This window comes from Eublepharis macularius, chromosome 1 (genome assembly GCF_028583425.1).
Source record: "Eublepharis macularius isolate TG4126 chromosome 1, MPM_Emac_v1.0, whole genome shotgun sequence".
Taxonomy (NCBI): Eukaryota; Metazoa; Chordata; class Lepidosauria; order Squamata; family Eublepharidae; genus Eublepharis; species Eublepharis macularius.
Genome location: NC_072790.1, coordinates 55498934 through 55524840, shown reverse-complemented (window position 1 = coordinate 55524840; position 25907 = coordinate 55498934). Strand labels below are relative to the sequence as shown.

Genomic DNA, 25907 nt, shown 5'->3' with positions numbered 1-25907 from the left:
AACCATAAAGGGCAGGTTGTTAAATACTCAAAAGGTTTATACAAAACAGAGGACAGGACTAAGAAAATACTCAGTTCAGAGGTGATACGAACCAAGCTGTGAGCCTGAGTGCACTCAGGCTCACAGGCTGTGATGTAGAGTGGCCCTTGGAGGAGAAGGTCTGAACTAGAGGTAAAGGACGTGTTCTGCCCTGGGCCATTTGGGAGAGAGTAGTGAACTGAGTGTGCCTTGGCCAGTAAGGGGCTATTATGATGGCTGAAGACTGATCTCTTTTCATCTTGCTGAGAGAGGGGATGAGAAGAGGGAGGGAAGGCACAGAAGAGATTATCCTTCCAGGGAATCTAGAAAATGTGAGTGAGTGAGGGCCTCCCCTTTCCTGATCTTGAACAGTACGGTGCACATTTCTTGTTGAGCTGTGTGGCAAAAAGACCTATGGAAGGGGTGTCCCTGGCTGAAAAAAATGGGGCACAGCAATTTCATCTGAATGGACCATTCATAATTCTAGTGGTGGTAGTGACTCAAAGCATCTGCCAGGACATTGTCCTTGCCTCCTATATGGACAGCTCTTAATGCATGATAGCTCACTCCAATGAGTGAGAAGACTTCAGATAAAGGGCTGGGAGACTGTGTCTCTCCCCCCCACCCCAAATCTGTTTAAACAGCACACAGCAGTTGTACTGTTAAAAAGTACAGTTAAGAACTCTTTTTCTTAGGCACCACAGTCATGGTTGCGGAATGAGGTTTCTTGAGATGCTTGGTCTTCATCTTTGCCCTTTTTTGCAGGCAGTTTGGATTGACTAGGAGATGGAACCAGTGAAGATGCCATGGTAAATACTTGTCAGCAGATGCTGGATCTGACTGGGCAGAACCGTTGAGGGCTGATTCCCAAAGCACAGCCTTAAGCCAAGATGTCCTTCCATGGTGTGATTTTTAGCATGAATTGCTTCCACACAGAGCAGTTCAAGGTGTCATGCTCTTCCCCGAAACAGAAGAGGCACCTGTTATGGCCATTTGATTGGGAGCATTTTTTGAGGATGGCCTTCGGTGCCATGGAGTTGAAGGCTGCAGTTCCGGGAGAATGGAATCGCATCCAGGAGAATGGAACGTCCTCCTTCAGTGGCAATAAAAGAAGAACAGAGGGAGCAAACTGCTCACCTGCCCTTTATAGGTGCATGGGTGGGGTGTGTGCAAAAAGGATGGCTGAGAATCTCACACTTTTAAAAGCTACAGAATATCTGCAGCTGGCCTTTGTATACACAGTTCACATATGGGACTACACAGAAGCCACAACAATGAATAGCCGTTGATATACAGATTTGTCAGTTCATAGAGAGCTCCTGTATATTCATAAAAAGCTCCTGTATGAACAGGCTTCCTCTTCATTTTAATGAACACACAAGGACACCAGTGCAGTGTAATGGTTAAAGCACTGGATTAGGATTTTGAGACCCAGGTTCAAATTCTGCTTATCAATGAAGCTCATATGATGTCTTTGAGCTTGACAATATCTTGGCCTAACCCACCTAGTTGTTTGCAAGCAGGAGAAAAATATGCACACTACCTTGAGCTCCTTGGAAGAATGACAGAATAAGCAAGGATGGATGGAAAAACAGTAGAGGAGAAAGGGCTAAACCCTCTGCAGCAAAGTAACGAGAAGTGTTCTGCTTGCTCACCTTGCATTCACATGTGGTGCATGGGTCTTTTTTCCAGGCTTCGTTACTGGAATATGATTTACCTTTTTCATCAGTGCATTCAGTTGTACTCAGCCGTGATTCAAGTTTCTTTATCTGAAGATAGAAAAACCTTGTTCAACCATCTATGCTAAAAGCATTTCAATTATCTTTTGTATGTGAGCCAGAAGCTGCAGAAATATATTTTTCTAACTAGTCAAATTATATAGTGTTCAGTTTACTAATAGCAAATCTTAAACAGAGGTCCGTTCTTCTAAGATGAAAGGATGTAGAAGGACATCGCTCTGCTTAGGAAAGCACTGCAAGAGACTTATGATAAACAATGTGCATATTTAAAGATACTCTGTATAATATTAAAATAAAGCTTCCTTTTTTCCCTTTCTTAAAATCAAACAACATAGTATTGGCACTGAATAAGTGGCGTATGTTATAATCTGTTATAATTCACAAATGTTGATCTCAGATCACAGTAAGTTTCTATCATTCAAAAACTTGAAAAAACCCACATAATAGAACTGAGTTTAAATTTGGTTTTCTGAAATCTGAAAACAGTATCTTACTCAGATTTCTTCAACTTTGCAATTATGCAGTTTTATACCACAAAAAAGAGAGTTGTGGATGTTCACACCATGGGATGGACTCAGTGGATCGGTTCCACTAATGGCAGTGTTGTCCCCCAGCGCAAAGAGCCTTTCTGGATGTAAGAGCATCCTCTCCCAAAGGGGAGAGCTTTCTGCAGATGGAAGAGATTTCCATCCACAGTGCAAAATATTGTTCTCCTTAATTCACATGCTCCTTTCTCCTATTCCTGCTCCTGCAGGGTTTTTAGCTCAACCTGATGCCGAGGAGAAAAGCAAGAAAATTGCAAAGGAAAGAAAGAGATCCTTCATGTGCTCTATTCTCAGTTTCTTTTGGGTAGTTCAGGGACAGGGGAAAGAATGTGCCTCTGAGAACTTTAGGCAAAAGTTCTCATTACCTCAAGATATGGGAACTCAAGGTTGCCTTAATGTGTGTGAAACTACAAAAATATCCTCCAATGAATTTCTATGAAGTTAACATAATCAAAGAGTAGTGTTTATATTATTATAGTGGTGCATCACTTCTAAACATGCAAAAGTAAGTCTTTAAGTAGTAAATACAGATGGAATAAATCTTTTAAATACGAAGTAAAGCAATGTAAGAATTGTTATAAAGTGTTTAATAGAATAAAACTGAAAACCTAATAGCTGATACTATTTTTAAAAATTCTACTCCACACAGCCTAACATTAGGTCAAATCTTTTAATATGTACCTGTTTTCTGAGGTCTGTAATAGTTTTTTGCATATCTCCAACAAATTCTTTGAAGTCATTCATCACAGCTGATTTTTTTCGCTCATCAAAAGATGAAATGGTATTATTAAAATGTGCACTCTCTCTTGCAGAACTGCAATGAGAAAAAATAAGCAATATATTAAGCATTCCAGTTCAACTTAAAATGTGGATCCATAAAGACTGTTATGGTATATATAAAGAGCATTGCCAGTATGCTGAATGGCCTACAAAAACATCTCTTGGCTTATGTTTGGTTTGAAACAGGGAATTTTACAGATGGAGTGATTTAGTCTTAGAAGTCTTTCTGTATAAGACAGCTCCACTAGATAGCCACAGTGTCGCAATGGCTATAGTTTGGACTAGTAACAGCAAGCTAACAATGCAATCCCAAACAGAGTTACTCCAGCCTAAGCCTATTGATTCCAATGGGCCTAGCTCCTCAAGCCTAGCTTCTCTCATAGCATGGTAGTGGTTTTGAGGCCAATAAAATAAAAAGGGGAGAGACAAAGTTGATCAGGATGTGTGAAAACATAAATATATGATATATAAATCATTGGTTCTTATGTCAATATTATATACTGACAGTGGGTATAAATGTGACATTCTCCACAGCATGCAAGAGGTGTTTTACTATGGTAGACAAATGGTACAATAATGACTGGTTCTATGTACTCATGATATATTCATACTGTGCACATACAAGCCCCAAATAGAAAAGAGTATATATACTTCTGTACTATGGGGGTAGGTTTGTACAGAATGCAGATATGTACCTGATAATTCTTATAATGTATTACACAGCTCCAAATGTGATGAGGTTTCCTGAGAGGTGTATGTGTTTTTTGTATATCAAGGTGTAATTTGTGAACTCCACTTTGCTGATTCAATGGGGTGCTGCTGAAAAGGGAAGGAGGGGTCCTGTTTGGCCATGAGAAAAGGTCATGCTTAGAATCATGGGACTTGAATGTACAGAAGTCATATGGGATGGAGGGGAATTGGATGAGGTTGAATGAAACAACTGGCTGGACCCAACCCAATGCTCTCTGGTAGCAATGCAGGTAGCTGAATTCTAACAAACCTGAAGCGTACCCATCAACTTCTACCCAGACTATGGAAAATGGTTGGAGCATTCTCAAAGACTAAGAGTCGTAAGCCCATAAGTCCAAGGGACCTACTTAAAAGAGGGCAGATTACTGGAACACACTGAACACAGGGCTGAGGACCAACCCACCTCACATTCATGGAACCATTTCCATCTGAGGGAAAGTGGGAATAGCATCAAAGTAACAGTCTTTATAGATTAGACTCTAAATATATTTGGTTCAAGACCTTAGGTCAAAGAAACTTATTGTTAAAAAAGAAGGACTCTAAATATAACATTGTGGCTGTAAACATATGAATCACCTTTCTTGGCTACCACGACTTATATCGGTCAGATTAACATTCTGGCCTACATTTTCAAATGCCTCAATTTCCATCTTAATGACCAGCAAAGCAGCCTAAATGTGTGTGGCTTAGTTTTCTGTCATCATGGCAAAAAGCCTAGTTCGTCCCCTTTCCATCCACTGCCCAGTCACTCTGTCTTTGAATTGCTAAGTAACTTCACCATTTTTGGTTTAACTTAACCTCTACCTCTCCATTAAGCAAAGCCTGAAGTCTTCCTTTAGCCTAAGGAGCCTTCCTCCAATAGAGCAACCTTTCTCCCGCCTAAGACAGGATACTGCCTCATCATTTGATTTTCTTCCTAAGCCTTAATTAACATGGGGAATGGAAAATATTATTGATATCATCCACTGTGACTGGCTTTTCATAAGCCGGGCCTCTGAGACTGATGCATGCTGCCAGGGACGGGGGGGGGGGGGGGATTAATTTCTTTTTCGCCAGTTGTGAATGTATGAGACATTGAAAGAAGTGGACCAGAGAGTTCTCTCTTCCCTACACGTGCACTTCATGATCCCTGCATGAAATATGCTTGGTTTAAATGAAGGCAAAGCTGGGGAAGAGAACCCAGTGCCGTGATCAAATGGCCTAAAACACAGAAAGAATATACAAGCTTTGATGCTGCTCGGCTTTCCCATTTTAATCAAACAGTAAAAAGAAAATCCTTGAATTTTACTAATTTAAAACTACTTTTCTATAATCACCAATTTTTTGTTTTTAATCAGAGTTTTTTGAAAAACACATTTGTATTGAAGTACCAGTCTTGAGATTGCTTAGTTATACACTTTCTATAAGAAAACTTCTTGCCTAAATCAGCAAGGGGGGATTTAAAAACTGAAGTAGTACCAGGACTTAAAGCAATTGTTCCCCACAGATTTGTGCTTATGCTGGAGAATCCCACTTGGCGGTTTGTCATGGCAGTTAGAAAATACTCGTTCTTGCCAGTAAACATAAAATGCTATACAGCTTTAAATTAAGCATTCTATTCTCATGCAACACCATGGGGATTTAAAAGTGGAACAATAAGGAAAGAAAATACAGCAGCAACATTTTTTGATGACAGCCTTTTGTGTTGAACAAGATATTAAATTAATCTTTACAAATTCTTATGACCACTGCAGCGAAAACAGATGTTATATTTTCTGACAAATGCTTTGAATAAAGTGCTGTAGTTCTTTCATAACGTAAAGGTTTGCCTTAAATTTTACTTGGTGGTGGAGAGTGCCCTCAGGTCAGAGTTGTCTTATGGTGATCCCTGGTGGAGTTTTCATGGCAAGAGACTAACTTAGAGCAGAATCACAAGTGACAAAAGGCACAGATTGGACACTTGTCAGCTTCCCTCAAGTTTTGATGGGAAATGTAGGCAGCTTGGCGGAACGTTGGACAAGTGACAGTTGAAAAGTCCATTGGACAGCAGTCAGAGAGCCAAGCTGCAAGACTAGGATGCCTACATTTCCCATCAAAACTTGAGGGAAGCTGACAAGTGTCCAATCTGTGCCTTTTATCACTTGTAGTTCTGCTCAGAGATGGCTTGCCATTGCCTGTGTCTGTAACCCTAGTCTTCACTGGAGGTCTCCCATCCAATTACTAACCAGGGCCAACTCTGTTTAGCTTCTGAGAACCGACAAGATCAGGCTCACCTGGGCTATCCAGGTCATGGCTAAATTTTATTTACTTTTTAGAAAATGTGTATGCCACCTTTTTTTTAAAATTTTTTTGATATGGAGCCAATTTTAATGATCACCCAACTTGCCTCCCTTTGTCAATCAATCAAGTACCTTTAATGGCATACAGTATGCCACCTATGTAGAGGCCTGCTCAGGACAGCTCACAATTTAAGCCTTGTTCACAATTTAAGCCTTCTCTGCCGCCCTGCTGGCGGCAGAAGGCCTGCTCTGGCCTTCAAGGTAAGTGGGGTTGGGGGAAGGGGGGCTCAGAGGGGAGGTAGTAATCTCTCTTTGGTATGCTCCGAATCATTTCAAAGCATACCGAAGCGATTTCCGAAAACCCAGGTTATTCCAGATCATTTCCCCCGCTTTGGGTAAATCCGAAGCGGGAAAACCGAATCTTTTCCCTGCTGCACACCCCTAGTGCACACACTCTGCATTCCCAAGCAGGATCAGGCCCCCACAGTGTTTGTAAGGTGAGAGAATTCCAGAGGTAAAATGGTGGTGGCAGCCCTGGTGATGCCGTATCATCTAGTATGGCCGCTAAAAAACCCTTTTGGTGGTCACCACTCACCTCACTTACACAGGTGAGAGTGCAGAGACCATTACTTGAGAAAAGGATGTTAACTGGTAGAACAGACAAAATGGAGGAAGGCAGTTCTTTAAGTATCTCAGCTCGAAGCTGTTTAGAGCTTTAGAAGTAGAAACCAGCTTTGAATTGCGCTTAGAAATTTGACTGAATATAGGAAACAAAACCAATTGTCAAGGCCCTTTTTATTTTATACTCGGTGGACTTAAAATAAAAGTCAGTATCATATTTTAGTAGATTAGGAACTATTTTTTCAAATTAAAATAAATATTAAAATGTGTCTTTGGAACTCTATAACTGTAGAAATTAAAAAGTAATGATATACAAAATCAAATTAAATTTTAAAAAATAAATTAAATTAAAATTAAAAAGTAATGATATACACAATTTTTTTTTATGAAAAACTCAATAGATTATGAAGCCAGTCTCTGATCACATCATGGTGCACAACATATGCATTTTTAAACATCCTTTCTTTTGCACCTTTCTTTTGTCATCCTTTCTTTTGCATCTTTTTTCCCCTCCTGTCACAAGAAGCAAGCTTATATTAATGACCGATTCAAACAAATGAAGATTAAAGACTTGGTGAATGTCTGGATCAGAGCTTTTTACTTAATAGCCAATGTTTGCCTTGGCTTCATTCCAAACATGATATCATATCACAAATTTTTGCAAACTACAGGCTATTTTACAAAGCAGACAGTTACAGCCTCCCAAGGCTCACAACATTTTGAAGCATCTCTCCCACTCACCAGACTCCCACAGTCAAGGCATAGTCATCCTCTATCAACCAAAACACAGAAACCACAGCCTTCAACTTCTCGAATTGCTGTCATCTACTTGCTCATGAAAAAAAGCAAGGAGATGGAGAAGGGAAGTAGAAAAGAGATTTCAGGAGTTTCATTTAGACCAGGAATGGGCAGAAGGTCACTTGGGAGCGATACATCCCTCGCCAAACAATTAAAGGCAGCTTCACCCCCACCCTCTCTCCAGTGCTGCTATAATGACTTTCTTATCCTGCTCCTTAAAACTATTGCCGTGCCGTATCTCCCCTTGGTCTTTGATCCAAAGGAGACAGAGGGATTCATGCAGCCATTTTGTTATTATATCACAACTACCTTTTTAAACAAAAAAGCTACCTTGGTGTTTTTGACATTTTCACATGCTTTGACGGTCTGTCTTCACGAAAACTATAATCCAGAGAACGTCTTCCTCGGAAATGATAAGAAAATGCATTGAACTGTCCTCTTGTCCTGCAGTCTGAAATTGAACAGCATTAAGTTACAAAATTTGTTCTTTTTATGACATACATCCATTGCTGAGTAAAAATGTTTATAGAAGGCTTTCAATAGATCTTCCTTCTCCAAACTTCAAAAATAACGTGTCATCCACACTCACAACAAAATACCTACACAAGTAACAGCACAACTCAACATTTAAAAACAGGTGGGGTGTGGATCAAGGTGAGGAAGGAGGCCAAGGCCATTGGCAGAAAAATAATGATCATTTTGGGGTGCAATACGTAATGCCATCTAGAAACGAGAAGAAATGTATATAAAATAGAAGTAATTGCACTGAAAGATGTTTTGCAGATAACGCTTGTGGAAAATTGAGCAATGTGACTTTGAATAATGAGGGAGCTCACAATTATGGAAAAGTTTATGGAGAAGAAAATATTAAAGAAAAAACAAGTTCTGTGTTATTGTGGTGAGGATTCTTCATCAAAAATTGTTAGCCTGAAAGGATTGTTCTGAACAAATGCCTCTTCAGGATGCATTACAGTGCTGACTTCTGAGGTGGTGGTTATGGGGCGTTCTAGGAGTATAATTAGAAAAAGGGGAATATTGATCTGTCAGTAATCATGAAACAAAACAACAAGCACACACACAAGTGACAGACATGCACACCTTTGTGCCCAAAGCACAGTTTAATGTCACACACTGGGAAGGGGCTTAGTGGAAGAGCCTCTGCTTTGCAAGCAGAAGCTCCCGGGTTCAATCCCCAGAATCTCCAGCTGAAAGGACCAGGCAGCAGATGGTGTGAAAGATTACTGCCTGAGGCACTGGTGGGTTGCTGCCAGGCTGAGTGGACAATATCGACCTTGATGGACCAACCCATCCAAGTTCCTCAGTGACTAGCTACTCCATTCCAACCACAGCTACCTCTAGCAAAACATTTGTGGCTCTTTTTGCCCATGGAATAACACAAACAGAAACTGCAGACAGAGTTCCAATGCTACTCTCTCCAATAATAGGGTAAGCAAGCACTGGCCCAATCGCTACAATATGTCCCTTAATATATGATTCCTGAAGTATGGGAATCCCAAGCAAGTGGTGCAGGAACTGGAAATGCTCTGAGATAGTGGCACTCTCAGATTCAAAGCTTAGACCATGCGACTGTTCCTGACCCTACGTACCGTCTGTTGCCCTGAAACACGACTAATTATTACACGTCTCTTTTACAGCCAAGGGACCCCATTCACAGCACAGTATCATTTGCTGAGCCTACAACATGCTCTTGTTCTAGTCTAGCTTCTGCACCCACTGCAAGCTGATAAACAGTCGTTTTACCAGCATACCTACAGTTTTCCACACGAGTGCTTTCCCCCAAGCAACTATTGAGGAGATGACAAGAATGCCTTTCGTAAAACAGCTGACTGTTTTCATGCTGCCATTCTATTGCCCGGTCTTTTTTGACATTTCTCTGCTGAAACAGCTAACAAAGTACACTGGCATCGCATCAGCGAGGCATCAAAATCCAGGGCTAAGTGTCCCACCATTTAGAAGAGTAATTTTGTGGTACAAGCTGTTAAGCCAAATTCTAGTGTTCTGGTTTTGTTATTATAGAGAAGAGCAGCAGACATATTTTTATTATTAAACTGGCTTTAGTACAAGGATCCAAGAGAAGATAAATTTCAACATCATCAATAGTTTACCATCTATCCCTGAAAAATATTTAGGGGTAAGGAAAACAGGAAGGATAACTGAAACAGATGCATGCAGCCACATACTGCAAGAATGAAGACCTGATAAAATCCTGACTTTATATACACTGATCAAACTGTGGAATTTTAATTGCACCATAATGAGAAATGATAAGTTTGCAGAGCTGGGGCATTTTTTCTCTTTTTTTAAGTATAAAATGGTTATGTTTGTTTGAGTAAAAGGGTTTGCTGAGTGTCTCATACAGTGAAACAGGCTTCTGTGGAACTGGGGTACAGATGAGAAATGGCCAAAACCTTGTTTCCTTCTTCAGACACTGGTGACCTGAGTGTCAGTGAAGCCAGGACAACTTTTGCTTCCTGTTTTTTAAAAAATCCTCATTTGCAGCACCACAAACTTCACTGCAGACAATGTGAGCCGCTGACCCTTTGGAGGACAATAAGCAAGAATGTTGAGAGGCTTGCAAGAAGGAAAGGAGATTATATGAGTGCCAGTGTGCCACAATAAGAACAGGATGCTATCCATTATGAAAAAGGTTTTGCAAAAAAAATTTATTTAAAAAATAAACTGATGCATGTATACTTCCATATATCTGCTTGGCCACCAAGAAATAATTTATGAACCCATTTAGAGTCCAGGGTTTGTTTGTTTTTGCCAAGGAGCTTGGTGAAGTGTACACAGAGATAGCATTTTTAGCCTTACAGCAATCGTGAGAGAGATTAGATTGAAAAACACTAATCAACCCATGGTCATCAAGTGAGCTTCTGGGCTGAGCAGAGATTTGAACTAAGTCTAAGTCCAATATTCTATCAAAAGGATTTATGTAGGAATAGCAGAATATCTTCAAAACAGCAATTTTCAAATATTCTGTTAACTCCCTTCCTAACATCTCTTAGTACACACACCTTCACAGCAATCTTGCCACATCCTAAGATCCACTTTCGGAATTTCATCACAGCTTCCATATCCATGCGGAAACTCAGCTACTCTAAAAACATCACGTTGCACTTTGGTTATGTTGTCACTGTTGTCACATAGGATTCTGGCAAGGGACGTCTGCTTGATCTGTGTCAACTGAGGTGGACTAAAAACGCCAGGGTTCTCATACCATAACCTGTAATCTCACATAAAATAAAATAAAAATTCTTAAGACAACCCTCAATTGTATAAAAAATAAAGAATTTGAGTAGGGAACAGGATTATATTTTGTCCACAGACATTGGTTTCATTGAATCAAGAACACATCTACTTTAATTGCATCAGGGTCTAATTATTTCATTACACTTTTCTCGCATCCTGTCCAGATCTGCCAGGAGGACTTTCTATAAGACACCTTCTGTGAGTTCCCTTCTAAGAACTTAGTTCTAAGATGTGTGGGGGCCAATTTAGTTGGGAACCACAATGCACAAAAAAGGATGTAAGCTTAGAACATATGGAACTCTTTGCGTCTTCTTGCTGCCTCGCATTGGTAAGAGAGGTGGGTAGAACATACATGTATACATATCACTTAGTGATGACTCACAACTGCACATGTGAATGAATCCACTGGAAAGCATTGTGTTTGAGCCATCATGGAAGTTCTGTTAATGGCGCTTTATCACTGATGGTTGGTTCACCCATGAAAATCATAGAATGACACTGACTGAAGTCATGAAGTGATAAACATGCGTGTGTGAACTGGCCCTAGGATATCAATCAAGATTTCTTACTAATTTCTCTGTCATTTCGAGGTGAGTTTTCAGTGCCAACACATAAATATTCTGCAAATAAAAAGGAATCACTTGTCCTGTAGGAAAACAGGTTCCTGCAATGCTGAACAATATAGTTTTCACGGAATACACAAAATAATTGGGGGGAAAGGGCAGGAAGAGAAGGACAAGGCCATCCAGTCAAAACTTTTTATGCCTTAATATTAAAACTAAGAGCTCAGACCTGGGGTACCCCTATCCCATTTGCCAATATACTTCTCACAACTATTTCCCCCATAGCTCCTCTTCTTTCTTACTCTATCTATAATGAATAACTACGGCAGCCACCAATCTCATTAAGGATAACATCACAGGAGACTTCAGTTATTACAGTGGATTACAAGAGTAAAATTACCATTTTAAAGAATTGTTTCCATTTTCTACGAAACTTACCTGTCTCCATCTCGGAGACGTTTAAACTGCGTACTCAAGAGACACATCAGTGTTGGCCCCAGTCTGCTACCAGGAACTAAATCTTCTACCATAAGAGCAGGAAACAAATCTATGTTCAGTGGTGAACCATATAATCTAACACGGAAAAGATAAATAATGTATAGTGGATGACCAAAATTCAGAATTACGTCATACTAAAAACTAAAATTTTACAGTTTTACTCCAATCTATTCTTGTTGTTTCCTTATTTTTGACTGATTGTATAGGACTTCATTTGAGCTACTGCTCACCAGATTTCAAACCCTGAATATTTTTTTAACTTCATAGCTCATGTCTTCTTCCCCTGCTCTCTTTCTATACCTGCTGATGAAAAAAGTGGGTTTTATACCCATTTTCTTAATTGAACGCATGGTTTTTATATCACCTGATTTCTACAGCCACTGCAGTAAAATTCTATATAACTCAAAATCAAATAGCTCACTCCCAACATTTTAAGCATTAGTACGGCCAAGGATGACATAGCATAATTTCCTCAGTATTTTGCACTCTTGTGAACTGGATTCTGTGATTTGCAGGTGCAAAGACTGCTGGATCTTCCTCACTCTTCCCTCTCCTGGGAGCCGTTTCCAATCCCTTGAAAGTCTGTTCTTGGTCTCAAGGGACTTGCATGTACTAATAGCCCCTTCAGGCAAGTGCCTCAAGTGCCTCCCCTCCCCTTAGCCTGCCTCAAGCTGTCAGGAGCCAGCTCTGCCAGACAGCTCCCAAATAGCTCACCCACTCATTTGCTTGCTAAGCAAGATGGCTCTGGAGCTCCAGGGCAAGCGTCTTGCCAGGAGAAGGAGGCTGTTACCATGGCGTTCCCCATGGGGGGAGGGTTGGTTGTGGCAGATTCCTCTCAGTAGGGAGCAGGGCAGAGCAACAAGGTTAAGTATTTGGCACGTTTGATTAACTGACAACCCTCATTCCCCAGGAGAGCCAGATAACAAAGATTTTACTGTGGTTGAACAGCATTTCGTGAACCTTAGTAAGAAAAACAGACACACTTTTTAAAAAGGATTTTTGGGTCTCTTCCAAACATACTTTTTTCATTTCAGACCAGTGTGTAGATCACTGTGTCTGCAAGACCTGTATGTTTTATTTTAGCAGATGGACTCAAATATTCTGTTCTCACAAATAAACAAGCATGGATTCACTGAGATGAAACCAATACAGACAGCCACTTCATGTGTACTTGAGAAGCTACATGGAACTCTGTATTAGAATATTCATCTTCATCCGAAAACATCTCAAGAACATTCAAGATTCACCTTTCCCTGGAGCTCACCTGCTAAGCTTCTCTCTGATATCAGGATTCTTAATTTCATTTTTCAGATCTTCAAATGTGTGCGCAGAAGACAGGTTACAGTAAACTCTGAAATCATGGTAAGGTGGGATTCCATGATCTCTGGCCCTCTGGATATTCATTGCTGCCAGATCCAAAGCAACTGCCCGTGCCATGGAGAAGAGCCTCTCCGTCAATTCTGTATTAAGCAGCTGTGATGTCACACGCATCTTACCCGCAACCCCAAACAAACCCCTTAGAAGAGGATCAATGCCACCTTCATTTACAATCCGAAATGGAGAGAAGAATGCTTTGTGAAGTGGAATATGGCCTTGTGGGATAGTTTCAAAGTTTTCATCCAGGCGATACAGTATGGGATTGATGAGCGTGTGGCCAAACCTAAAAGCAGCAGTTGCAAATTCATTAGTAATGCCAGCATTCACATTGGGATCATACCCTTTATATTCGCCAAGCATTTTTAGGCCTACCTCTCCCAAAATCTTAGGTAGCCAGTGGCTGTATGTTATGTGTTGCATTTCTGCACCCACAATTTTACGTGTTTCATGATATATTGTATCCCCATCCCAGTGTGGGTTCAGTTTCAGTAATTCTGTAGCAATTCTGTTGTGTTCTCTAAACCATAGAGTATGCATGCTGGTGAGGCCCAGCTGTTCATTAGCACGGTGATCGCCAGCTAAAAAGCATGGAATGGGGCTCTCGTTTTCATCTCTCATGCATTCTGTTGGAGGACCAGTAGCAAATGGAAGAAGAGGCTTTCCAGATCTCTGTACAATGCCCTGTCTCAGAAGACCCCTGTGACTGGCTAGGTCTCTGATTTCTTGTGCCTCATGGTCTGAGCTACCATATACATTGGATGCATCAATATAGGAAGTCAGCTGGTTAATCTGCTCTCGGGGGTAAACGGAATTCATCAGAAGTGATGTCATGCCACTTCCACACACAGGACTTGAACGCACAAAAAACATGCACCGTGCTCCATTTCTGACTCGAGGATCATTGGGTGGGATCATGATAGAGAAACATGGAGGATCATTTGTACAAACTGAACTGCAGTGCTGACCATCAGAAAACCTGGCTTCGCTTAGAGCAGCAACTGTAGAGTCAAGGTCATGATCCAGGAATTGACCCCACTGCATTAGCATATGACTAAACTGGTCATCGGGGGTTATTGTTTCTGTTCCTATCAAAGTAGTTGAAACTAAACGAGGCATCGGGAGTGTGAATCCATTGTAATGCCGATTAGATCCAACCCCCCTTGGCAAATTAAATCCATTTTCATAGACTGACTTCAATAAGCGTTCAAAGGCTGTCAGTGAGGCTCCCCACATTGGATGCTGCAGATTATTACAGGTTCCATCATGTGTCCTGTATTTCTGATGATAGCACATATCTGAACAGTTATTCACACGCCTATGAGCTGTGCAGCCTGACAGGTTAGCTATCAGGTTCAAGTACTGTGGAGATACAAGATCATTATAGTGATAGCCTGAAACAGATGAAAGAGAAAATAAAATTAAATTCTTTTCAAGGACTTCAAGAAAAGCCCCAAGAGTTAGAACTATCCACTTTAATGAGTTCACTTTTTTGGATTTAACACTTAACGCTTTACAGTGCCATCCTAAGCAGAGTTATACTTTTCTAAGTATACTGAAGTCTTAGGAGGACGGAACTCTGCTCAGGACTCTGAACTGTTAATTAATCAGAGGAGGCTAATTTTAATCAGTGGAATTTCTTTTTGGAGACTGTTTTGGTTCTGCTGTATTACTGTAATAGCTTCTGACAACAAACGGAGCATCTCTTTATTAAAACGTAACCTAGTATAAACTACCTTTGACATCTCAAACAGGCATTACATTACTTACAGTGCAATCCTATGCATGTTTGCACAGAATTAATTTCCACTTTGTTTAATGGTACTTTTTCCTCAGGTAAGCATGCATAGGACTGTAGCCTTAACCCAGTAACTGGTTAAAAGGCCGTGATAATCAACTAACATTCTTAATTAGTTGACAAACTCTACAAATTAGGAGTGATCACAAATGATTCTTTATGGCGATGTGCCAAAAAAAGGGAGCCAGGAAACAAGCTTCAAAACTAAATCAAACAATAGCCTGATTCATGAAGTGTGAAAATAACCAAATACTTAAACAACTATTTATAGTTTAGAATTCCTCCCCTTTGTTATATAAATCACTTGGGATCTAGCCTTTTAAAAGCCTATTCACAAAGCTAACCATTTATTTACTGGAAATGAATGCAAAATTATGGGGTTTTTATTACTACACCTCCAGTATAGTGGGTCATTATTTACTAACTTACAAACAAGTCTATATCAATGGTTCTCTACCAGTGTGCTATTATGTCTAAAACAATAGCATAACCAGTATCGCCAATTTTTAAAAAAACTATCCAAAAACAAATATAAGATTTAACACAGCAATTCTGCATTTTAAAAGAGGTAAAAGCTGTTTTACCTGCTTCCTAAAGATGAAAAGTGAGGATGCCCTCAGTCTCCCTGGGCTGGGCAGGACATTCCATAACTGAGGCATTACTACCAATACAGAACCCGATCTTACGGTCACCTCCCCTCACCCCACCCCAGTTCATACTTTTAGATGGCTTGAAAAACAGAATCTTCAGATAAAATTGGTGCATAAAGAGTACTATCTGTAAGAGTTTATCTAGATTTTTTTTTTACTGAAAGTCAGCTGGTTATTATTTAGCTTATGTTCAAAAGATACTGAAAAAGAGTTATTATTAAATCCTTATAATTATAGTTATAAAATTAGGAACCATCCAGGAAAGGACTTTTACATGGCCACCAAGCAGCTGATTTGTTTCTATTAAGGCTGCAATAAATTACTGTATATTACAAAATTGTCATATACATTTTTTTAAAAAAAATTAAGTTTTGAAAGTCAAAGCAGCCATCTGGCTTTCCAGTATGTGCATATATGATAAACAACTTGCTGTAAATAACCTATTCAGTACTAGTTCTGTGGAGAAACTTACGTTGCAAAATTAATATGAGCATGTTAAAAATTCACAGACCTAATACTCTCAGTGTTTACAGATATAGGCCAGTTCAGAAGTTAAAGTTAGAGGTTTTTAAGGTGCTTTAACAAAATTTATTGTTATTCAAAACAAAGGATATATTCTCAGCAGATTATTTCTTTTCTTGTGTAGCTATAGCATTTGGCTACCTGCCAAGTTTCAGCAGCTCTGCCTATTTAAACTTGTAAGTGCATTGCAATATGACTCAAGCCAAGTTAAGTGCCAAAAACAAGACCTTGGAGAGATTATTGCACAACTGCTTTACAAATGCAGTTATGGCTTGCATTGATACATTCAGCCTGACAATATGATCGGTCCATCAGGTAAATATTAGTAGTTCTCAAAACTGCCAAACAAAGTAGGCTTTAGGCAATGTTGAGATACTCTAACCCTCAAGTAGCACCCTACACGTTAGGGAAAAAAATATATGCATTTTAGTTGTGAATCTCTGGACCAGGGCATTAAAACATTGTTAAGCCTCCTACCTTAGGCTGGAGGATGTTCATCCAGCTGAAGGACTCTTCCTCCAACTTAAGTGGTTCTGTTGGTGGAAGAGCCACTTAAATTGAAGAAAGCTTCATACTTTGCCCAGGTAGGCTACATGTCATTATAAGCCAGTTACATGTCGTATTCCGCTATCAGAATAAGTAGACACCTTACAGAGAGAGGTTAGATTAGAAAACAGAACTCATCTCTTTAAAAAATACCTATATACATTTTTTTAAATTTAACATATAGTGTGAATGCACTCACCAAATCTTTCAAACATGATTATGGTTAGAAATGTCAAGAACTGATTTATACCGCAGAGCCCAAAATGGCATTACAGTGAACATCAAAGTATTCTCCCAGCTTCCTTCCAGCTGTATAATGTCAACAAAAATGCTGTACACACGGGTATGGGAAATACTTGTTATTTAATTTCATGAGGATTAATTTTGGCTGCTCAAAGCCTAAATCGAGGCTGAAGTTCCAATGCCAAGTCTGCAGCTGCTCTCTCACTACTGTTTTAGACTTCTTCTTCTTCTGTGTGTGTGTATATGTGATAAGTATAGTTCAGCTAACTGCAATAATACTTTTCTTTTAGCTTGCTTTTAATCTCTTTTCTGTTTGCCAGCAACAGTTTAGGTAAGTAAATCACCACATGCAAAAGTTTTTCAGATTTTCTACAGTCATAAAAAACTTATCTTTTCAGGAACTGCTGCCACAGAGTCCTTTTCCACTGCAGAGCATTCTGAAAATGCATACTTTACAATGGTGCGCTGGCCAGGCCTGTTAGTAATAAAGGCTACACAAACTGAGAATGTACTCCAGTATCTGTCCTAGTGTTCTGTAGCACAAGACTGGGAGCTTGTCGCTTATTTCTGAAATTGAAACCTGTACATTCTGAAACATGGTTTGAAAACTACTGCAGCAGTCAGGGATCATCAGAATTATTTTCTCTGCTGCCAATACTAAATGTGAAATATCTCAGGAAAAGGCATTTGTAGCGGATTTTACAAGGACTAAACTCCTTGGATCAACTTCTTCTGGTTCCTGGAGTTGGGAAATGATCAGCACTCATTTTTTGCCTATATAAATCATAGGCTTAATGCCTTCCCCACTTCCCTGGATCTTGGCAGGTTTCTTCTTCTGGAAGAATTTACATAGTCTTAAAGGTTGTTAAATAACTTTTGTAACTTGGAGGACATGGGAGGCATGTTAAGAGTAGGGGTGTGCAACAAAAAAAGATTCGGGTTTCCTGTTTCGGAATTTCCAAAGTGGGAAAAAGTGTCGGAAATAAACAATTTCCAAAGTGGCAAGCCGCTTCGGAAATCGCTTGCTGACCCGCTTGGGTATGCTCCATAAAGATTCAGAGCACACCGGAAAGTGACACTTTTCCTGCCACTTGCAAGCTGCCCCGCCTGTCAGGTGAAGCAAGTGGCACATGGTTTGAAAGCACTTCTTTGGAAAGGGGCACTTTAACTTTCAAACGCCCCACTGCTTGCCTCCCCCATCCCATGGAGGAAGCAAGCTGTGGGGCATTTGAAAGCAACCCTTTTTGTGCTGCTTGCAAGCAGCACAAAGTGGGTGGCTTTCAAACTTCCCGCCCCACCACTTTTTTGGGAGGGGGAGGAGGGAACCCTCCTTCTCCTCTCATTGGGGGGAAAAAGTAGCAGGGCAGGAAGTCTGAAGGCAAGCAGCACTTTTCTGACTGTTTGCAAATGCAATGGTGTGCAAATGCAAACAGCCAGAAAACTGCTGCAGGCTGCTCCTGCTTGACCAGAAGCTTTCCGAAGCAATCCGAATCACTTCAGAAAGCTTTGATTTGGTATTTCTGAATCAAGCCAGCAATGCTGGGTCCGATTTGGGAATCCCGAATCTTTCCAAATCAGGTACGATTTGGGTGTTTTTCCTGAATTAGAATCCCGAATAGCACACAAGCTCAGCAGTTCTACTATCATCTGTTTAGATTCTCAGAGTTCCTTTGTTGGTATAAGAACTCTGTTCTTTCAAAAAGGACAGAAGTCCTCTGTTAATTTCAGCTTGTTTCAGCACATTTTGGAAACAAATCTTCCCAAAATAAGAGCATGATGCAGTCTGCATTACTGTGAGAGCAGAGTGATTTCAGTAGACCCTAAAACAGAAATTAAATTGAATGCATAAGAAAATGGGATAAAATTTGATTTTTTAAAAAAGTGCTGAAAACTTGAAGTTCATACAATAAAAACTACAGAAAACACAAGGAAAAAGCACTGACTTGTTCCATTTAGATCAACCATTAAACCATCTTGCACGTGTTCTTGAATTAGCTGTAATGTCCTCTCAAATATCTCTCCTGCTCTTGCTTGCTCAACAGTGTAAGGATCTCTTGGGTATCGAAATAATGCTAGCAAATCATTTGGGGAGCGAGGGCGACTAGTAGATAAAACAAGAAAATGATACAGAAAAGGCAAAAAAGATTAACCAGAAGTATAAAATAGTTGCAGCCTTAGTATATAGTACTAAGAATGTGATAAAAAAGCTCTAAATCTTTCATTAAAAATCTATTAAGCAATTTGTAAATACATACCTTGCTTAACTGTCCCAAATTGCAAGCCAAAATAAACAAACATTATTAGCTGCTACTTCTCATAATGTTGCACAGTTATAAAGTACCTAAGAGGAAAGCATTCCCCCCTTAGGTTTTTTACTAGATTCACAACAGATTGAAATACACGATATCCAACAAGATTTGGTTCCAGTAGCACCTTAAAGACCAACTAGACTTCTAGGGTATAAGCCTTCAAGAGTCACAGCTCCTTTTGTCAGATATCTAGCACCTGAATAAAGGGAGCTCTGACTCTCGAAAGCTTATACTCCTGGGAATTGAGTTGGTCTACTGGAGTTGCTACTGGAACCAAATCTTGCTCTTCTACTACAGACCGACCTGGCTATACACCTGAAACTATATCCAACAATAAAATGATTACATGGTAAATTCAAATTTAAGTTAAGAGTTGTCAACTTTCAGGGTCTTGAGAAGCTACTTCTCAAATTAGTCCTGCATATTTCCCCAGAATTCTGGGAATCCTCAGCAGCTGCATCTAAAACAGTGACAGTCGTTATGTGACTCAGGAGCCACATGTGGCTCTTTGACCTGCCTCATGAGGCTCTTCCAAGCAGGGGTTTTTTTTCTGGAAAAAGAGGTGGTAGAACTCTCAAGAGGGAAATGAGGAAGAAACACACAGGATTCTTGAAATAATATTATTTTCAAGCACTATTGCCAAGTATTTTCAAGAGGTGCTGGAACTCCGTTCCACCGCATTCCCCCTGAAAAACCCCCCTGCTTCTAAGCATTATTTCCGAATGAGGCATCCAATCTGTTTTAGGAAAGTGGGCAAGACTCTTGGCCTGGTGAGGCTTGTGGTTGGAAGGTGGTTCCCACCCTGACACAGCCACTGCCAGAGAAATGAGTAAGCTGTGAGCCTCATGTCAGGGATGGAAGGAAATGGGGCTCTTTTGGTTGTTGATCACTGTGAGAATGTCTCTCTGCAAGCCACAGATTGAGTACCATCAAAGAACAAACACTAGACCAATAGTACACCTCCCTCCCACTTGCTATTTGTTTTAAACATTTTTTCTTCTTTTTAGACAATGCTTTCTTGTTAAAATCCTCATTAATCTAAATTTTATTTTGCTTGTCTGTGACCGTAATAAACTTTGAATGGAAAAAAAAAACAGGTAAGAACCAAAGGTGGTTAGGGGACTGGGATCTCTGAAATAAATCACTGTTTTTTTTTAAAAAAAAATATTATAATAATTTGGCTTCCATGTGGACACTCTAAATTTGGGGACACCCTAACATTACCCTGGAATCCATGGCAGCAGACTGTAATCAATGAAGTTACCTGAGTGAAAAGTGACTCTACCCACTATGATGGCAAGCAACTGGTATCTGGATGTATCAATACCAAAGTAATTGGAAAAAGGGAAGCATGCTTCTGGCAAATAAAGTTTTTATAAGGACTGTATCCAACTCTTCTAACTATACTGCCATGCCCCATGAACCTTCAGTTACAAAATGAACAAGTAATATACAAATTGTCATATTGAAACTAAATCTCCCATCAACGTGATACCTGTCAAACAAATGTGTGCGTGTCGAGTTTATTGCTCTGTCAACAGTAGCAATAGCTTCAACAATTGAGCTTGCTACAAACGGATCTCCATTCCGACTGACATCAGGAACTAAAGGGAGGGGAAAAAAGGAAAAGCTGCAAAGTTCTCAACACATGCAAAATGACTCAATATAAGCAAAGTCTAGACATGGCATCATTTTGGAATTACAAAGAAAACCACTTTTTCTTGAAGTTTTTCTTCTTTTGTAACTGAAAATTATTACTCTCTTGGCATCATTCTCAAAACATTTAAATTATTCTGGAAGAAAATTCTATTCTTTTGTAATTGGAAGTATTTAATGTATATTGTGAATATAAGATTGTCAGAAAACACATACTTTAAACATGTACCTCAATCACAAACTTCTTATTAAAACATATTAAAACATTATAGTCTTCCTTTCCCATCAGCACTCTAGGTGGATTACAAAGAGTAAGTCAATACAACCTACAGGATGGGACACACCCAATAAAACAATGAAATAGGATATATGTTGTAGAAATCTGGAATCAGCTAGATATCTGAAAACAGAACAGAAGCAAAACAGAAGTATTAAGGCGACATGTTAAATGATGCAGAAAACTACATAGTAGGGTCCTAATTACAGCAACAGGCAGCATGAATTATACACTTTAGTACTGACCACAGTTCCTAAACCTTTATCTAAGTAGCCTTCTAAATCATTCCAAACCACTTCTAAAACATGTAGGCTGCAGTCCAAAAATTGATGCAACTACTTTCTCAAAGACAAGGATGCTTTGTACTTCACTTTCTCAAATGAGCTTCTCACCCATATCATGTATTTAACTTTCTAGATTATTGTTTATTTCTGTAAAATCCACACTTCGTTGAAATTCTGGTGCAACTGTGCTGCCACTTCTTCATGTCAGCTATCCACCATTTGCTCCTATTCACAGTTCCCCTGTGGATTAAAAGTTAACTGGAAGTTGGGATGTGGAACCTACTGTGACACTGAATGAATCATTTGCTGGGATGGATTCAGATAGCTTTTACATGTAATTTGATCAAGTCCTTCTCCTTATTACAGCCTTGGGTGGGGGGCATCAAAAGTCCTCTCTTTTTCACCAGTAGGCAAGTAGGTTGGATCCACACACTATTTCTAAACTGCGTTCAACAGACTACTGTCAACATAATCTTTAAGGACAAGTCTAAATAGAATTGTTATCACTGTTTTAGGCTCGAATGACTAAAGAATGGAATAAAAGAGAACTCCATTGGTCCTTAACAACTAACAAAATTTATTCTTGGAATTTTGGTTATAATGTTGATCATTACATCTGGCAACACCACAGGCCAAGAAACACAAAAATGCAAGTTATTTACCCTTCTGCAGGTGCTATCCTGCAAATGGGCAAAATCACAACTGCACGTACACGCACTTCCTCTGTTGTGGCCCTCACCTTATGGAATGGCCTGCCTGATGGCGCTAGGAAAACTGAATCATCCAGGAAGGCTTTTTTGCACAGGTAGGAAGACTGTACTGTGGGAAGACGGCTCAGGGAGATGCACTGGTGAAAGCACGGGGATTGTAGTTTATACTACTCTGCACTGTTTGTTGCACTAGGTATGTTTTAACTGGGTAATTTCTGCATTGTTTAGTATGTCTGGTTTAGAATTACTTACACTATGTTTCAGCTCTGTATTGTATTTCTGTGTGTTTTCAAATCTGTGCATGTTTGCATTTGCATGCCGTATTGCATTGTTGAACGTCCCAGCTGTTGATCATATTGACTTACACTTTGTAATCTGCCTTGAGTCTCAGTGAGAAAGGCCGACTATAAATAATGTAAATAAATTAAAGAAAATGAACAAGTTATAAATACCAAAGGAAGATAGACACCCTAAGTCCACGCATGCTGAATTGGAAATAATGTCCATTGTTCAGCGAGACCGACTCCAAGTGTGCATAAAACTGCAGCTTTTGAGGATTTTACTCTCACATGAAAAATACATTCCTCACCCTATGCTACTGGCTCTCATTTTAAAAAAAAAATCATTAAAATAGCTAATTATATTTAGGCCAACCCCACCTGCTACCCGATACAGTATCTTATGTGCTTTCTAAAAGATTTTAAAGACTTATTACATCACTTGAATACTTTTATTACATCATTAATTGGTCACTATCTAGTGTAATATATAAGGCTTACCGTTCACACTTAGTACCATACTAACTGAGGAATATCCAATAGTATTCCGGGCAACACATTCATAACGGCCTTCATCTGCTGGTCCGACATCACGAATAGTAAGAAATCCCTCAGGGCTAACATGAAATTTTCCACTTTCTGTGACTTGAACACCATCCTGAAAAAATTAGAATATTACATTACTCTGATAATCTTTCCAGCTTCTCAAGTTCTTCCAGCTATTTTCCCCCTCCTCCTTTTGAAGTTTGAAGTTCACACAGAAACCCATGAACTGGACGTCTGTGTCTGAGCCAGTCATGGGTTTGTGTGCCCCTCTTTCATCCTCATCTCCCCTTTGCAAATAAATTCTATTCCTTACTTCCTTTTTCTCAGAAAACCACAGTCTTCGATCCACTGGTGATTTCAACTGATGGAAGGGCAAAGCACAGCTTCCTTGCTTCTTCTCTGCTATTGCAGACCAAAATACCCCCATGCTTCTCTTGAGCAATAGGGGATTCCTTGGAACAACTTGATGGGAAAGTTGGAGGTTTGTAGCAGGGGAAGGCAAATTGGTGTCCCCCCCACCCCCACCCCCACAGACACACCTTGTTCAGCGAAATCCTCCACTGGATTCAAGTCATAGTTTGGTCAATTTATAGGGAAATTAGAATTACAAACTTCACTAACTGAGTTTGCTACAAACGGATCTCAGCTTGACTGACAATGGGAGCAATTCTAACCAGATCTACCCAGAGGTAAGTCCCAGAAATATCCTTAAGACTGCAGCCATAATTTGACCAACTTGCATTTAATGGCAAATTGATGTTCTGAGAAAAAGAAAATATCCCTGGCAAATGCACAACTGTCCATTCTTCCTCCCTCACACTGAAGCCTACGTCTCTTTCTAAGTGGTAAACAGGAGATGGAAAAGATCCACTCTGCAAGTGAAATCTGCTTTGCCGTTCTTAAGCTTCAACCCATGTTTGTCAACAGGGTAAGTGATAATTGTGAAAAAATACTACTCTTCCTGGTTAAACTAAGTAATTTTGAGATAAGGAATTACTGGAAGTGTTTATGTAACCTGCACTGTGAATTTTTGGCAGGGCTACTTGATATTTTAATCATCAAGCATTTCTATTTGAACAGCTATGGGCAGCATTTCTAACTTCAGTTAGGTATCCTTTAGAAAGCAATTTATAACACATGGGATTGAATTTAATAAATAAAAAGGGATTGGATTTCATAACAGAAGGAATCTTTACGTCCCCTTGTCATTTTTGCTCCCTGCACCTCCCAGCCCCCAAGACATCCAGTGAGTGGTGCCACCTTTGTAAATGGAACGAAGCAGGGGGCTTCAGCAGGAGGAGGCAATTGGTAGAAAGCTCGTGCTTTGTTTTGCAAAAGAACTTGCACCTTTCCCCCTACTTGCATTTTCTCTCTCTGTTGTTCCCAAGTTCCCCCTGACTTTCAGAAACAGCTAGGGAGCCAATGTAAGGGGTCGCAGAGAGAAGGGGAATGTGATACAGATCCCTTACATTAATTTGCTTCATTCGCTGTTGACTGGATCCAATCCATAGTTACATGGCTGACTGAAGCAGATCTAATATTTTAGAGGAGAAGCAACTGTCAACTACTTTGAAAAATTGAGCAATATAGTCAAAAGGAAACACATTGTTATTATAAATGAAATAAACACAACACAAGGTGTTTTTTTTTTTACCTTGTTCCATGTTATTACTGGCTCAGGTTCCCCTTGAGAACTGCAAGGAATCTGCACATTTGTGCCAACTTCAACTGTCATATCACTTGGGACATTAGCAAAAACAGGAGTAACTAAAGTAAAACAGAAATAATGACAAACTCTTTTAAAAGACTTGGAAAGAATTTTCAAATTAATGAAGTTCATCAGGATACCTTTAATCTGACAGTGTTCCGACCATTAATGACAACTGGTAGGACGTTACTTTAGATTAATACCTGAACAAATTTGACTCAGATTTATGTGGAGTATAATCATGATCAAAATCATGACACAGAAAGCTGTCTAGCCTCCGAGTCCGACAACTAGGATGTAAAGCACTCGGTTTATACGTAGTTCCCTGTGAAGCTTTGAATTTCTTCACAGCAGGAAGAAAAGAGTTTCATCCAAATTTTAAAATTCAGAGAGATCATCAGGGTTTTTTTTTTTACTTTTCTCTCTCTGTATTATAAATCTGCAGTTTCATTTTCCTAGCTTCTTTCAAAGACAGCTTTACAGCCACACTGAAAATAAAACTACTTATATATGAAGCCATACTATTGCTCTTCTAGCAGCTACTACTAAAGCCCTTTGTTCTCCTCATAAGTATACTATCCAAAAAAGAATATGCATTATTTCAACTCCTTCTTATTTTCCCACTCTCCTCTAAATTGTGCTGTCAGTATTAATAACTTCAAGTTGGGCCCAATGATGTGGGGTAGCAGATTTTCTAGAAAAATTCCCAATGCTATATAAACATAGTCTGTTTATCTATAGTTGCCAGGGATGTTGTGCTGCAAATTAATTATGTTAGAAGGGCTATGTGGCAATCAACCCCAAAGGGAATCTGGCCTGAAGCAAGTCCCAGAGACCGGCAGCCAATCAAAGCTCCTGCAGCTCCTCTGGTAGGAAGGTGGAATGAGTCACCTCAGCTTTAAAAAGTAAGATGTGATACATTTTCTTTAGATAGGGAGATTGTGGCCTTGGATAAATGGGTAAGCTCAGTCAGACTTTTCTTTTGGGTTCAGTTCAGATTGGGGGGGGGGGGTCAGAGTAGGGCAGGGATCTTGTTTTTATCTTTATTTACTTTTAATGAAATAAATCTATTTTGTACTGGTTCTAAGGCCAGGCTCTCTAAAAGTTAACAGAGCAGCCTGGAACCTGAGTAGAAGCCTGTCAGCAGTGATTATTTTCTGAGG

The 25907-nt window shown here is 39.7% G+C and overlaps 1 protein-coding gene across 2 annotated transcripts in view; it reads right to left on the bottom strand.

Moving 5' to 3' along the window:
- The window catches only part of PXDN (peroxidasin), a 113818-nt gene that overhangs the window by 6410 nt on the left and 81501 nt on the right, over positions 1-25907 (bottom strand). For both annotated transcript variants that reach the window (XM_054978201.1, XM_054978209.1), the window contains 10 exons: positions 24691-24803; positions 22992-23148; positions 20781-20889; positions 18920-19077; positions 13108-14611; positions 11784-11918; positions 10548-10756; positions 7840-7960; positions 2984-3116; positions 1674-1787 (listed from right to left, as the gene is read on the bottom strand). In XM_054978201.1, the coding sequence (XP_054834176.1) occupies positions 1674-1787; positions 2984-3116; positions 7840-7960; positions 10548-10756; positions 11784-11918; positions 13108-14611; positions 18920-19077; positions 20781-20889; positions 22992-23148; positions 24691-24803 (2753 nt within the window). The remainder of the gene's footprint in view (positions 1-1673; positions 1788-2983; positions 3117-7839; positions 7961-10547; positions 10757-11783; positions 11919-13107; positions 14612-18919; positions 19078-20780; positions 20890-22991; positions 23149-24690; positions 24804-25907) is intronic.